The following is a 16,884-nucleotide window of genomic DNA, read 5'->3' on the forward strand; positions in this document are numbered from 1 at the left end:
TAGAGCAAACCCCCCATTCACATCAATTCCCTTCTATCATCCACTGCACTCCCTACATATCATATTTCCCCCTTCTCTACTATCTCTTTCTCTCTCTCTCGATGGGAATTATGTCAAATTTGATGATTACTGCAAAATACGAAAACGGATAAGATAAAGTACAGTAAAATGAAAAGCAAAGTAATCGACAGGTGAAGCAACCTGCAACACAAATCCGACAAAATGTTAAGATAATTGTAAACAACCGAAAATTTCAAGAAACAGATTAAAACAAAAAAAAAGTACAGTAGTGCTTGGCTCGCCTCTTTTGTTTATTTTTTTATATATATATTGCGGAGTTGAGACGACATACTTTGTCCTCAAATTTGCCATTTTTCTGTCCCTCTTTTACAATTTGCTTGTTAATGTTATATTTGACCCCATAGACATTTCTCTGCATTGGAAGCTTTCTGCTTAGCTAATACACTTGTCATCACCACACAAAAAAACGAAAATTGGTGTATTCAGCAGGAAAATTGTAAAGAATGGTCATTGGTTAGTGTTAATAAGCTGCAAAATAGTCTCCGCATACAAGTATGTTGGAATTGGTTTAGCTTTATTGTGTTGAGCTGAAATCAAAGGCCCTAGTCCTAAACACATCTTTTGTCTTGCTCGAGTAGATAACTGGAACTGCTAGGTCCTTTTGTCATCCCAATTCTGCGCATCATGTCCTCTTCCTCATTGTGTGCAAATATAGCTCAGTGTCTCTTATACAGAGTCTGATGTACGAGTTTTCCATTCACAGAAAGTGGTCACAGATTGCACACCAATATATATATATATATATATATATATATATATATATATATATATATAATTAAAAGGAAAATAGCTAACTGACCTATGTACTAGGTTGGTTCTCAAAATTACAAATAGTAGAGAATCGCAGTTCGATCTACCTCATATGTATGAAGTAGGCCAATATTTGTTACCGACTATGATTGCTGACCCACTACAATTAACTAGAGCTATAGGCATGATGGCCTGCTGGAGTCAGCAGGCCATCATGTCTGAATATTTTTAAATAAAGCAGTTTTTCATTTTTTTTTTTTTTTTTTTTTTTTCTTTTTTTTAATGCAGATCGTTATCCTGAAAGGAAAATGAGATGTGTTTAAAAAACAGAAAAATTTAAAGTTAACCTATTTTAGGTGTAGTTTGTACTCCCATAGATAAGGATAACTGCCTACTCTTAAAACATTTTTGTCAACATTCTACAAGGGTAAGAGGACCTCTGGGGGAATGACATTTATGAATTGTTTACCATCAATTTTTAATTTGTTGCTTAATATTAATATTTTGTGGCTGTATTTCGGTTGCAAAACATTAATACATGCCTTAAGGAATCTGTTTTTGGAAAGGACGCCCTTCACACGCCCCTTCCAAATAGTGATTAATTAACATTTACTTAACTCATTTAAGGATTTGGAAGACCCTTTCTGAACTGTGAATTTTGTTCATTACAGTACAAAAATTGTTATAGCAGTCACAAACACTCAGATTGTCCAAATCCGAGGGTATGTGTCCGTGAAAACAGGGTACATCTGGCCCATAGCTTGGACCCCCTCTTGTAGCACTTCCCAGGCACAATTGAGACTTGAATGTGTTCCAATAAGCTAGAGTGCACAAAGCCTGTCCTGCTGTCCTCATTTTAAGAATATGCTCTGCCCCACTAGCACATTAAAGCAACTGATTTAGATGGAAAGGAACAAGTGCGCTACACAGCTGATAAGTCAATGGAAATGCCACTTGGAGTCTTTCATTAGTAATTAATAACTAACAGATGTCCAAAATGCTCAGGTGCCATTCACTCCGCTGAAGTTTTAAAAGATGATACAAGCCAAAATGTTGTTTAAGAGTTTACGGAGTTTGAAAGGAAAAAATGGCCTCAGTTGACTATTTTCTTCTATGTGTTGAAATAAGAATGCTTATTTGTCCCTACCTATTACTCTTCAGCCGTAATTAGTTATATGTGATACTTGTATATCGTATGTTGGTCTTTTACGTGGATTTTTGTTATGCCAGTAATAAAAAACAAAAGCAGAAGTCCTTATAGTAGATTCTTAAATTTTATTTCTAAGATTTTGACGATTCTGTCTTTTGTTGACAACCCTGAAGAAGCGACTGTATTGAGAAACGCTTGTGGGCTGGACTTTCTGTTTTTACGTGGAGATCAAAATATTGTCATCATTGGTGTTTATATTCAAATAAACCATTACGTGAAGATTGAGTGTAGGAGCAATATTATTTTATCCCCAAAAACTTTATTTTTTTACACATTGAAAAGTTTTTACTTAATTACTGTTGTCACTTAATTCGTTCTGAAGTGGTAGCAAATTAGTTGTAGACATTTTTTGATCACCGTTGGCTCTTGCGCTTGCAGTCTGGGTACAAACTAATGCAGAACGCTCTTCTGGATTTTTGCACTGATACACTTTGACAAATTGATGACAATTTATTTTCCTTCTTGACCTTCCTGCATCAGTCAACACTGGACCATTTTATCTTAATGTATAGGATAGTCCTGTATTAGACTGGTCTCTTATGTTTTGTTCTGCTCATAAATCACCTAATGAAACTTGGCCTCTTTCATTCAAACAAAGCCAAATCTACTATGAGGACTTTGCAGAGTTACCCTATTTCCCAGGCACCTCTCTTATCTGTTGTTACCTGTTTTATTTTGTTTCTGTGACTAGGTGGGTCTTAGGGCTTTTCTGAATCTGAGTGACAGGCAGCAGTGATTCTCAGAAAGAAGATTGTTCCAGTTTGAGGGAGCTTGTGTGAAGAATATTTTATTGTCTACCTGTAAGTGTAATGATCTGAGATGTAACGCGGGTGAGCTGGTTAGTTTTTGTTTGTAGGCATATGGGTGTTTTGCTGTGCTTTATGTACGACTGAAGGTGTGAGAGGCTGTCCTTTCTCATCACTTGTAAGTTTGGCTGAGGCTTTGGAATGGAATTCATGGCCAAGTGAGGTTCTGTACCACAGTGAATCTGCAATCCTTTTTACATAGCTTGTTATGAGTAAGGGAACAACATTCAAAGGGGCCTCCCAGTGAAGAGAAAACAAAACAGCTCTGCTTTCCTGCTCCTGCATATTACACTATTTGTTGGATGTTGTCAGTCGGTTTTTTGAGATATATTGTGCCCTTATTCAGTGGATGGCCTCTTTGAGTATAGTGTGTTGGGGAAGCTTCCATATAAAAGCTTTTGCAGGGTCTTGCTTGTAATTGACTGCCACTTTGTTGGCCCATATAACATACATTTCTTCTGACAGACTTCTTCATAGTCCTAGGTACTTTAGGGTCTGGATTGAGAGACCTTCATCCCGTATCTCAGAGAATGCAGATGACTAGGATAACACAGATGTTGACAAGACAGACTAAAGAGATGCCTGGTTGGACATCTGAAGTGACAGATAAGGACTTCAAGGTGAAGGCATTCGTTTTTACTAGTCATTCATGTTCACTTCGGAAACAGACTGGTGTAGGGTAAGTTGGGAGGTAATGTTGAGTAGGTGGCAGTTGCAGAGAGGTTCAGGAGAACATTTTGAACTTTTTTAGGTAAGCAGAAAACAGCCTGTGTACTTAAGTTATGACAAAGCTTTATTCTCCAGCAGTCATCTCCAGGCTTGTCAGTAAGTTAACTGGCCAATAGATCCCAGACAATTGTCAACATTATAACGGAGGCACCAACTTGATGTCAATTGTCTATAACTAAAATAACATAAATTATAGGGGTACATTGTTTGTATGGAATTGTAATTCCTGGTTAAGTCATTGTTGTACATTCTTATTCCAGTTTACTATTTTAATAATTTGATATGGCTTGTAGTTTGAGATTTATATGTTGCTTTTGACAGAGTTCTCACTTATCAGCAATAGGCTGGCAATCTAAGATATGTTTTCTAGCTGCTGTAACAGACTCTCTGTCTGAAGTGTGGGTAGTTTTTTCATATTGATCAGTTTAAGAGGCTTGCAGACCATTTTGCAAGCTAGATTTCAATGCGACATTTACCTCTTCATAGTACTCATACAGTGTACTTTACAAATGTGTGTTCCATTATTTGAATATCGGATAATCAAGAGATGTTTACCAGACTTGTTTGTATAAGGCCAAAGTAAGAGTTTTTCGAGGCAGCTTACACAGTGTGAACACACTATGGCATTTAATAGGCTTATTGTTGCACTGTGTTATTGTTTTAAATCTGTGGTGTCTTCTTCTCTTATTGCGTAGGATTACAATTACAAAGGATACGAAAGTGCCAAATGCCTGCTTATTTACTCTAAACAAGGAAGACCATACACTTGGAAACATCATCAAGTCGTAAGTAAAACAGTTATATTTTTGTACACTTGCTGCAGCAAATGAGCCACTTAAATGTATTAATACTGCAAAGCACCCTGCAAATAGTTTTTCTTGAAAATATGTGGCATTTATTGCCAATTTCCTTTGCCAGTCATTAAAGAAATGTGCTAGTAGCAAATTGTGAAGTAAGTAATGCTGCTCTTTTGACTCAACACAAAACGTTGGGGTACCGCTGTAATCAGAGTAACCAAGGGAAATCCCTGTTGAGCTGGAGAACAGTGTTTCCTTTGGGAATGTTTTTTAGTGAATCAGCATTTAAAGAAACATATAACTTGTTGTTCAAAGGAGTCTGCAGTATCTTAAGTTAAAAGAAGCAGTGTGAAGAGAGTCTACTTATTTGATCCATAAGAGACATCGCAGTAAAGTGAGACCAAAGTATTTGGCTGACCTGACTGGAACAGGTGGGGCCCAAGTTAATTTAGCTGTCAGACCAATAGCCAGCCTATCGATGGTCCACTAATTATTAAAACCTTGTTCTTTTCACAATTACAATTTAGGGAGGAGTTTTTCATCCAAGACGTGGCTGCTGTATAACCGGATTGAAAATGAACTTTGGCAGTGTCTAGATCATAGTTAAAGAACACAGTGATTTGAGTGTCATCCTCTTTTGACATTAATTAGCAGCCAAGGGGTTTTGGAAGAATATGGATTGGCACGGAAGTAGAGAAACTTGTGATCAGTGAGACTGAAGCCAGGATACTGGCACATGACACTACGAAATCAAGATGACTGATAAGTGTGGTATTCGGTGTTGAAGTTCGCCAGAAGTGTCCTGATGGAAGACCTTGCTAAGTTCACTTGAAAAATCTGTTTCCGCCTATGATTAGTGTCTAAACTTGACGGAGTGGAGTGAAGAAGTTTGCTCGATTAGAAGAAAGAAAACTCTTGTCGCCTAACTTTTCTTTTCAGATTCTTGGATGAAAAAGAAAGTAGCAACATGCGGTGGTAGTTCTTAAGAACTGTTTGATCTGCAAGAGTTTATTCAGTATTAAGACTCTAGCTTCTTTCCATTCAGAGGGAATCGTAGCAGCGTTAAGTAAAACATTCCAAAGATAATTTAATACAAGGCATAAGACGCATCTGAAGCCTTAACTAACATGACCACAGAATAAGGATCAAGAAAACATCTTTAACCCCTCAGGTGCCAGGCCTTTTCCCCTCAGGTGCCAGAACCTTTTCCCTTTAGGTGCCAGGCCTTTTTTTGGCTATTTGGGCAGTTCGCGCTTAGGCCCTCATAACTTCTTGTCCACATGAGCTACCCACACCCAATTTGCGTCCTTTTTGTCCAACATCCTAGGGATTCTAGAGGAACCCCGACTTTGTGGGTTCCCCAGAAGGAGATCAAGAAAATAGCCAAAATACAGTGAAAAGTTTGATTTTTGTTTTTTTTATAAAATAAAGGAAAAAAAGGGCTGCAGGATAATTCTTGTGTTTTTTTCCCCTGAAAATGGCATCAGCAAAGGGTTTATGTTGCTAAAATCACCAGCTTCCCAGCTTTCAGGAACAGGCAGACTTGAATCAGAAAACCCTATTTTTCAACAATTTTGGCATTTTACTGGGACATACCCCATTTTTACTATTCTTTTGTGCTTTCAGCCTCCTTTTAGTCAGTGACAGAAATGGGCGTGAAACCACTGCTGGATCCAAGAAAGCTTAACATTTCTGAAAAGTAGACAAAATTCTGAATTCGGCAAGGGTAATTTGTGTAGGTTCTACAAGGGTTTCCTACAGAAGATAACAGCTGAAATAAAAAAATATTAAAATTGAGGTAAACAAACAGCCATTTTTCTCCACGTTTTACTCTGTAACGCTTTTCTGTGATAGCAGGCTTTTGAAAGCAATATACCGTTACGTCTGCTGGACTCTTCTGGTTGCGGGGCTATATAGGGCTTGTAGGTTCATCAAGAACTCTAGGTACCCAGAGCCACTAAATGAGCTGCACCTTGCAATGGGTTTTCCTTCTATACCGGGTATACAGTAATTCATTTGCTGAAATATAAAGAGTGAAAAATAAGTATCAAGAAAACCTTTGTATTTCCAAAATGGGCACAAGATAAGGTGTTGAGAAGCAGTGGTTATTTGCACATCTCTGAATTCCGGGGTGCCCATACTAGCATGTGAATTGCAGGGCATTTCTCAAATAGTCGTTTTTTTACACACTGTCCTACATTTGGAAGGAAAAAATGTAGAGAAAGACAAGGGGCAATAACACTTGTTTTGCTATTCTGTGTTCACCCAAGTCTCCCGATAAAAATGGTACCTATGCGCGTGTCAGGAAACGCAACATGGACATATCACATTTTTACACTGAAATCTGACATGTTTTTTGCAAAGTGCCTATCTCTGGATTTTGGCCTGTAGCTCAGCCGGCACCTAGGCAAACCGACCACACCTGCGCATATTTGAAAACTAGACACCTAGGGGAATCCAAGATGGGGTGACTTGTGGGGCTCTGACTAGGTTCTGTTACCCAGAATCCTTTGCAAACCACAAAATTTGGCCAAAAAAACACTTTTTCCTCACATTTTGGTGACAGAAAGTTCTGGAATCTGAGAGGAGCCATAAATTTCCTTCCACCCAGCATCCCCCCCCCAAGTCTCCTGATAAAAATGGTACCTCACTGGTATCAAATACAAAACTACGCGTTTTTTTTTGGGGGTGGGCTGCGTTTTTGGTCCTGGGCTCAGCAGCCATCTAGGGAAACATACCAAACGCAGACATTTCTGAAAACTAGACACCCGAGGGAGTCTAGGGAGGTGTGACTTGCGTGGATCCCTCAATGTTTTCTTACCCAGAATCCTCAGCAAACCTCAAATTTAGCTAAAAATCAAATTTTTCCCACATTTCTGTGTGAGATCATCGCACTGGGACAAGTTTCCTACCACCCAACGTTCCCCTCAGTCTCCCAGTAAAAATGATACCTCACTTGTGTAGGTGGGCCAAGTGCCTGTGATAGGGAAAAGCTAAAAACATGTCGAACTGGGGGGGAACCAAAGTGGGTCTAAAAGGGCAGTTTGGAAAAAATAACATTTTTAGGCTGACAATTGCTGCAAAAGTTTTATCGTTATAGTGAGACAATGCTGGGTGGTAGGAATTTTGTGGGTTCCTGCAGATTCCGGAAGGTTCCATCACAAAAATGTGGGAAAATGTATGATTTCCAGCAAAGTTGGCGGTTTGCAGCGCATTGTGGGTAAGAAAATGGTGCAGGTGCATGTGAAGCACACCACCCTTGAATGAGCCAGATGTTTAGTTTTCAGATGTGTCTGGGTCTTGTGGATTTTTCTACATGGCAGCGTCCCAAAGTCCAAAAAGTGCAGCCCTCACCATTCCAAGTGGGACGATTTTGAGATTTAGCCAAGCTCTCATGGCCCAAATGTAAAATCGAAACCCAAAATAATCACATGTCTGGTGTGGGATAAGATGTTTTAGTGTGCGGAGGGAGACCTGAGAGACTGTTACCCCCTTCAGTTGGGTTGGGGGCATAACCAGGCCCACACTGGTTAGTAGCCACCACCCCACTATTTTATATATTTTAAAATTCCCTGGCATCTAGTATGCTTTCTGCCCCCCCAGGGAGTGGATCCAGGGTAATTGCCCCATCTGCCCACCGGTGGGCAGAACAACTTTGGCCCCATATCTTTGGGGTGGTTGTATGGCCATACCCCCACCCTCTTATTTTGGAAAAAAATCTTCCCTGGTCTCTAGTGGGATTTCTGCCCCCCTTGGGGGCAGATGGGCGTTCCAAAAATAGGCCGATATGTCCAACAGTAATGTGCCCCCCATGGGGAGTGACCCTTGCCCAAGGGGCTGCCCCCCAAACAAAATACACACGTACACACACACACGCCAATCCCTGGTGCCTAAGTGGTTTCTGCCCCCCTCCACCCCGGGGCAGGTTGGCCTAATAGAAATAAGGGGAGCAGAAATGGCCTAAAATAAATCCCCCCCCCCCGCCAAAGGGGAGCGGCCCTTGCCTAAGGGGTCGCTCTTCTTGCGAGAAAGTGGCGGAAAAAAATCCCTGGTGTCTAGCGGTTTCTGTCACCCCTGGGGGCAGATCAGCCTAATTATAATAGGCCAATCTGCCCCCAGGGGGGCTGAAATGGCCTATAAATAAATTGCCCCCTTGTGGAGCGGCCCTTTCCCAAGCAGCTGCTCCCCTTATGCGCAAGTATTAAAAAATAATGATTCCCTGCTGTCTAGTGGTTTCTGCCCCCCTTGGGGGCAGATTGGCCTTATAGGCTGATCTGCCCCCAAGGGAGGCAGAAGTGGCCTAAAAGTAAACTTGCCCCCAAGGGAGCAACTCTTGCCTAAGGGGTCGCTTCCCACATACATAAAACAAAACAAAACAAAAAAAGGATCCCTGGTGTCTAGCGGTTTCTGCCCCCTCTGGGAGCAGATCCGCCTAATTATAATAGGCCGATTTCCCCCCGGGCGGGGCAGAAATGGCCTACAAATAAATTACCCCCCTGGGGAATGGCCCTTGCCCAAGGGGCTGCTCACCTTATGCGCAAGTATAAAAAAAAAAATCCTTGGTGTCTAGTGGTTTCTGCTCCTCTTGGGGGCAGATTGGCCTAACAAAAATAGGCTGATCTGCCCCCAAGTGGCAGAAATGGCCTGAAAGTAAAATTGCCCCCAAGGGGTTGCTCCCCATATACATAAAAAAAAAAACCCTGGTGTCTAGCGGTTTCTGCCTCCCCTGGGGGCAGAAATGGCCTATAAATAAATTGCCCACCTGGAGAGTGGCCCTTGTCCAAGGGGCCGCTCCCCTTATGCCATAAAATGAAGAAAAAAAAATCCCTGGTGTGTAGTGGCATTTCTGCAGGCCGATCGCATCGCGATCGGGCAGCAGAAATGCTGGGAGGGACACACAAGGAGAGGAAATGCCTTTCCTCTCCTTTCATGCCTCTCTGCCCCCTCCACGTGATCGGAGAAGACATGCTTTTACCCCATGAGGAGACCAGTGGGCTCTGGTTGTTTCTCATGGGCGTTGACCAGTTTGAGGTATCGATTTAGGATGTTCTATAAAGTGTTATGGGCCGAGATCCAAGGGTACTGGGTAGAAAGAATATTATGAGCTCCTCTGATGTATCTCAGACATTCCCTCCATGGATTGTTGGAGGCATTTCCTAGTGATTTCCATGAGGAAAGAATGCTCTTGTGGGCTAAAGTGAACATGAGCTCGACTAGGTATAGGTCGTTTTGTTGCAGTCCGGTTGTAAATTGGGTGTTGAAGAGGGCACATACTGAGAAGGAGAAATTCCTAGGAAGATTGGCGCTGAAGATGTCGTCTAATAGTAGTGTTGTTTTTTTGGTACAGACATTGTGTAGCTGTGGACATTTGTATAACATGTGGAAAAGGTCTGCGGTCTGAGTTAAAACTCCAGCAGGAATTCTTGTCTGAGTGTTAGCGAAGCTAGACGGTGTTGAGTCAAGAAGGGTCTGTGAATGATGTGTAATTTGGTCTGCGCTAAGTCTGGGGTTATTTTCCTTATGACTGGAAAGGACCATAGTTTTGGCCAATCAATTTTCGTCGGGTTGGGAAGTTCATCGTGGGCCTGTCATTGCACCACTTTTCTTTTTTAATAGTGCTGCATAATGAGACAGACTTGGGTCTGAGTTTGGCATTGATCTTGGAGACTGTGTCTCCACTTTTCCTGAGTAACAATAGGAGAGCTGGGAGCGAGGCTTCTTTAAAAGGAAAGGGTTTATGTTTGGGAATGGCAGCTTTGAGTTTGAGAAATTCGTAGAAGTCAGAGGGATCAAAGTTGTATTTACATCTAATATATGAAAATGATAGGGGGTGTGTTCTAGAGCCGATGTCTCCCACTGTTGAGATTCCCTTTGATCTCCATGAGCTCCCAATGGTTATGTTGGGGTCAAGTTTGATATCTTTATTAACCCAAAAGTTTGTAAGGATTGTGAGATTCTCATGGTCTAAAAGCACTGATCAAGGTACAAGAGGGCATTTCTGGTGTGCTTCAGATCAAAAAGTGATGATCTTTGGAGATGGTCAGGAGGGAAGACAGCAGCATGTTATCTGAGAGCCGTTCTCGAGGTTGAGTCAGAGTGGTACAAAATCGGTGGACTTGTGTAGCCATTTTGCACCTTGGGCGGTATAAAATGCTAGTTGGTACTAGTTGAAGTCAGCGAGGCTGTCTCTGCCTAGATGTTTAGGGCTATACAAGGTTTTTTGGGGTTCCATAACAATTTATTGAGCAAACGATCTATGGTATAGAAGATATCCTCTGAGCAGGGGATGGGGACCATGTTCAGAAGATGGTTAACAACTGGAGTGATAATCATATTTATGAATTCTAGTTTGCCCCACCATGTCGAGAATATTGGTGACCATTCCTCTAGGTAATTTTGGATCTTCTGGATAATTGAGGACTCTTTGTGTCTGGTAGATTAAGTGAGGTCATCATTGAACTTGAGGCCTAAATATTTAAGATACTTGGGTTGCCATGCTAAACCGGAGGAGCCTAAGACCTCTTTAGTGCAGATAAGATTAAGAGAATGTACCTCTGACTTGTTAAGAGTATAGCCCAAGGCCAGGGAATTATCTGTGATCTACGTAATAATATCAGGAATAGCTGTGTCTGCATGTTCTGTCACTATGAAACTATCGTTGGAGTATGCCACCATTTGAAAAGAGGTGCCTTTGATGTTGAGGCCCATTGAGTAATTGTTTTCATTGATTGAAATAAGAAGTGGTTTAATGGCTAGTAAGAAGAATAAGGGAGATAGGGGGCAGCCCTGTCTTGTGCCTGTCTAAGTGGGAACGATTCAGATACTACTCCATTGCGCCTGACTTTATCGGTTGGGTTTGCGTACAAGGTCATCGCCATCTTTATGAATTGGTCCCCTAATTTGAAACAGAACATTGTGGCCTGCAGGAAGGGCCACGCCACTTTGCCGAATGCTTTTCAGTATCAAGTGCATTGGCTGCTGGCGGTGAGTTATTATATTTATTTTTTGTTGTTTGTTTTAGCGATTTGTATTGCATATCCTAAAAGCCCGATACCATTGGAGAGTCTGGTTTTGATGAAACCACCTTGGTATGGTCCGATCAGTGTCGGTAGCATTGGTTTGAGGCACTTAGCCAAGATCTTAGTGTAGAGCTTACAGTCTAGGTTAATGAGTGAGATCTGTCTGTAGTTTTTCGTGTGGGAGTGATCTTTGCCTTACTTGGGTATTATGGTTATGATCGCTTCTGAAGTGGTTCCTCCAATGTAGCCAATTTCTACATAATTCATTAGGGGCTTTAGTAACTCACCCTTGAATAGTTTATAAAATTGGACTATTAAGCTGTCTGGTCCTGGGACTTTACTAACCTCAAGAGACTTAATAGCTGATTGGAGTTCTGTTTCTCTAAAAGTCTGATTGAGGAGTGATTGGTGTAGTGGGGCTCTAATTTAGGGAGATTTAGTTTATTGAGGTATGCTATGGTATCTGATGAGTTAACATTTGAGTTTGCATCATGTAGTGTACAGTAGAAGTCTAGAAAGACTTTTGAGATTTTATGAGGGCTCTGCTAGCATCGTTGCTAGTGCATAGCTTTATTGATTTAGATTTGGTCTTCAGTTGGCTCACTCTGGTACTCCGTATTTTATTGTATTCATATTTGTTCTAGTTTAGGGTGTTTAGAAGAGAGGTGCCCTTTTCAGTATGGTGTCTAAATTCTAGTACTTTTATTTTGGATTCCAGTTTCTCTATCTGTGCATTTGCTGATTTGTTGATGTGAACACTGATCCCTATGAATAACCCTTTAAAAGTCACATTAACAGCGTCCCAGCGAACCTGAGGGGAGGAATGAGTTGGTGGGTTGTCATTAAAAAAGTGTCCGATCGCTTGGGGAATCTTCTCTAAGTGGGTTTTTATCATTAAGGTGTTGGGTTGAGTCACCACGACTTGTAACTAGGAGTAAAAGATGTCTGATGTAATGAGGTCAGGATAGGCTCATGATCCAAGGCCACTCTGGTTTTGATAGGGAAATCGAATATCTCACTAGTCATGTTGTTGGAGTCCAATCTGTGGTCAATTCTAGAGAATGATTGGTGGGGTGTAGAGAAGTAGGTGCAATCCCTTGAGTCTGGATGCTAAATGCACCAAGTGTCAACAAGAGTGCTTGGAGTATATTTTTATGAGAGGAAGAGGGACTAAATTTGGCTCTGGAGCTACAATCAATAGTAGGGACAGGGAAGAGGTTAAAGTCCCCTCCTGTTATTAATTGGGAGTTGCTTGGGAGGCCTGCTATCAACTCAGCTAGGTGTCTCCAAAAGTCTGTCTCATTTGTATTGGGCTTGTAAATGTTCAGAAGGAAGAATTCAATGTCCTATTTCGCTAACTTATTATGTAGCTCAAAGAGCTCGAATTGAGACCCACCTGTAGCTTTCAACATGGTGGCTCCCGCACAGATAGCGAGGCGATGCTGCACCTGGTAAACCAAGCGACCACATCACAGGCTGGAGAAATTCAGCGAACAAAGCATGGAAATGACAGCTCTACTGGCCCCTACATTCCACGCAAATTAAGGTCCTCTCGTGCCTTGGCCCTGCTTAAATTGACTCTGCTCTGCTTGATCGTATCTACTCAAACTCAACCGGCCCCTTCTCTACAAAGCCCTACTTACACTGACTATCCCTTACCTGCAATGTGCCAACTTTAAGCGCCCAATTACGCAGTAATATTATCTCATAATAACTTAAGAAGGGTTCCATCACTGCAGTTGTTTGTCTGGGGTGCTGGGATTCTGAGCTGCTAGTTAGTTCCACCAAGAACCGTATCCTGCCAAAAATCAAAGTAACCGGGCTAGCAGAAGTCTCATGAGGTCAATCTAATTAAGCTATTACTCTAGGTCGTTCCATCCTCAACTTCACCCACAGTCTGAACCCTACTGAATCCAACAGCACTAGCACCACGATCATAGAGGTGTGACAACTTCTTACTGTCAAGTATACTACCCTCTCCTGACAGCATGAGGCTACTAGTTGCACGGTGCCTCTACGAAAAGAGCCGATTTTTCCATCACCAGTTCATTGCAACTGGATTTCCAGGATTGCTGAAAAGGATACAAAAACAGCCACAAAGAGGCAAAGTCAGAACTTCCAACAGTAGAATCTCCTATCAAAAACAATAATGACATCAAGGACACAATGGACGCCATTCTTCAAAAACTTATCCTACAGCTTGCTCAAACAACAAAACTAAGTATGGACGCCGTGCAACAAGATATGGCGGGCCTGAGATTGGACATCAAACAAATAACAGACTAGCTCTCTATTGCTGCACAACGCATAAGCGACCTGGAAGACCAATCCATGTGTACGAAAAAAGACTTCCACTTCACTTCACCTCACCTCACTTCATGTCCTCATCAATTCAACAAGCCATCGCTGACCTGGAGGATAGGAATAGAAGGGGCAACATAAGACTGTTTTTATTCCTGTTAAACTGTGAAAGGCAACACAGCTCCCGCATCACCTTCCTTGAAAGATGGATCCCTCGTGCCACTTTACAAATTTTTTATTTTTTTTCCTCAAATCTGTTTTTTATTATTTGCAGCTGCAACAGAACCAACAGAGAACTTGGAATCAGGGAACATTTGAAGATAGTAAGGAAAAAGGATGGAGATTGGGAAGGGAGTCCAAAATCCTGGGGAGCATAAAAGCAGCACGTGGTAAAAGACAATATCATTAACATGAACTAGTACATATGATCATAACATCTACAGAAATCAGCTTCACAGCCGGAAGGAATATTTATAGTACTGTGGGAGGCCTACAGCAGTATCAGAGGGGGATGCGGTGTGTGTGTCCTTATCAGAAAATGGTCTCTCTGTACAGTTGCAGAGTTACTAGCTGTCTGGTGAATTTGACTCAGAGAATGTTGCCGTGGTAAAAGGTAACAGATTATTACACTATGTGAGGCAGGAGCTACCAAAGGGGTGGCTGGGGATGTGAGCCCTTGCAGTGAACGTGTGGTCTAAAGCTCAATGTGCGTGGGAGATGTACTATTGAAATGCTGTGGGTTGTATGGGCTAAAGCTTATTGTCACTATTCAGGGAGGGTGAGTATCCTTTTTAGCTTCGGCCTCGATTATGAAAGCGTCCCCGATTTTGTGAGCTGCCAGGGCCAGACCCCTGTCACTCAAGGAGCGGAGTGCCCATGACTCAGCCCTAGCCCACTGTAACAGTGCACCCAGCCATGGGTTGATATCCGGAGTGGAAGGCACTTCCATTGCATGACTATGAGGTGTTTATAAACCTGTGAAATTGTTTGTCCCCTTTAGCCTTAGCGCGGATGCCAAGTAGACTGGATTCAGGGGTGGGTGGGGAGAGCATAGTCCGACAATTCCCCCGTTATTGTAGTGATTTCATGCCAAGTACGTTGTATGAGCGGGCAGGCCCATACCATATGATAGCAAGCATTTGCAGTACAGTGGGTCTCGCATTTCCTCGAGTTAGAGCTATTAGTGTTGCTAATTCCTAACTGGACTTTTCTTGCCATATAAATTGACATTGAAAAGTAAAACAGTTAACATAAGCGAGCCGATTGAGAGCGCCACGGCTGCCATGAGCACAAAGGAGAGGCACAAAAGGAAAACAAAGTTTGCTCACAGTCAGACGTATCTGCAAACCTGCAATTATCCATGTAACAGGGTCGATGGCCAAGAAGGGTAACAAAACCATCCCAAGGAGAGACAAGCATAAAGCATTTACCAATGATAACAAAGGATTTTTGAAAGACAAACCCATGAATGAGTGACAGTGATGTGTGTGCGGTGGGCGGGGTTAAAAGCCTACAGAAAGATTACAACACGTCAGAGCATTTGTGTATGGTATGAGGGAACATGTGTTAAAGACGGTGGGGGGATAAATACTCTTGGTGGAGATAATTGAATTGAGTAACACGAAATTGTAGATTGCGAGAGACATTCTTTACGTGTTGGAGCACCTTCGACCATGATGTTGGGGGTAATGGGGTAGGGAGGACTGCATCCCGTCGAGCCTGTGGTCCCACATATCCAGTGTCAGTGCATGTGATAAAGGTATGGTACAGCAGGTATACTACTTTTGTAAAACCCAGCCCGATGTGTGAAGAATAGGCGATGTTGAAGGTTCCGTTACCCCAGCCCGTCATGTGTCGTTAATGAGCTGTCTTGTGGCGCAGTATGTTAAGAACCGCCTGGAGCCAATGTTATAAGTATCTGTTATATCAATGTATGTCATGAGAGAGCCATCTGTGAAGAAGTCCCCAACAGTAGTTAGTCCTGCTGCTATCCATGGTGTCAGACCATGATGCCTGTACAGTTCCTTTGCGCTTTGTATACTAAGCAATGGGATCTAGGGAGAGTAGGGCAGTGTTGGGCCCCTACTATGTACGAATCTGCACCAACAGGCTTGGACTGCATTCATCAATTTAGTGCTGTGTAGAGAACGACATGTGCGATCTGTCAACCATGCCAATATGTCTATCTGATCCAGTGTTTCTAGTACCATTGCTCAAACACTTCAAACTTGAGAGAGCCCACCGGATCCCCTCAAGACAAAACTATCGTACTACATCAGGGGGACCACCTCAGCCAATGATCTGTAAACCCTTGTGCTACCAACATGTCAAGTTGATCATGGAATTAATTCGCAAAACCAAGTTCATTACCTGGGAAAGCCACGGTATCACCATATCACAGGATTACTCCTATGGTTCAGACAAGAAAAGGATTTATTTCACTCCGGTCTCAGCTGCGGAACATGAACATCCCCTTTTCATTTTCTGGTTTTGCCAGGTGTCGGGTCACCTACAAAGGATCTGATCATCTATTTTAAGATCACGAGACCTGACTGCCTTCCTGGACAGTATTCAAGAGGCTGAGGTGGATACCTCCTCCTCCTCCAGTTCTGGGGCATTGTAGCATATCAATTTGCATCCTCCTCTTGTATCCTTTTGTTCAAATGAGCCAACGCTAGCTGCCTCTTATACTAATTTTGCATTGCTAACTGATTCATTATTGGATTCTGCATTATTATTTGACTGCAATATGCCCATACTTTTATATGTACTGAATCAAAACCTATTTTGCCGCATTGACATTCTGTATTGTACCGACACTAACCGATCCATATGCCAATTAACCGAAGACACCACCTACACAGGTCAGAACATACAGCATCTCCCCAGACATGTCTAGACCTGACCAAGCAGTACCCTTTTCACTCAAATAACCATCTTTTAGTTCCTCTCTGCGAAACACCCCAACATATACTCCTGTCTCACAGCAGAAGACGAACACCTACATCACAATTAACCGGCAAGACCACTACCCTCCTTGAGACATCTCTATCCCAATCACATCAGTATCTCAGCATCCCTTAGAGGACACAATAACCCTCCCTAACGAACAAGTGAGTTGCGATACCATATTACACCCATATCACACTTCTGCCACTGCCACACACTAAGCGTACCCTCCAGTTACTTAC

General features: G+C 42.2%; 1 protein-coding gene across 1 annotated transcript in view; it reads left to right on the plus strand.

Annotated features, from left to right (window-relative positions):
• Positions 1-16,884, plus strand: part of LOC138286442 (DNA-directed RNA polymerase II subunit RPB11-a) — a 33,899-nt gene that overhangs the window by 7,944 nt on the left and 9,071 nt on the right. The window contains exon 2 of the mRNA XM_069226705.1: positions 4,272-4,361. Coding sequence (XP_069082806.1) covers positions 4,272-4,361 — 90 coding nt within the window. The remainder of the gene's footprint in view (positions 1-4,271; positions 4,362-16,884) is intronic.

Source organism: Pleurodeles waltl, chromosome 3_2 (genome assembly GCF_031143425.1).
Source record: "Pleurodeles waltl isolate 20211129_DDA chromosome 3_2, aPleWal1.hap1.20221129, whole genome shotgun sequence".
Lineage (NCBI taxonomy): Eukaryota > Metazoa > Chordata > Amphibia > Caudata > Salamandridae > Pleurodeles > Pleurodeles waltl.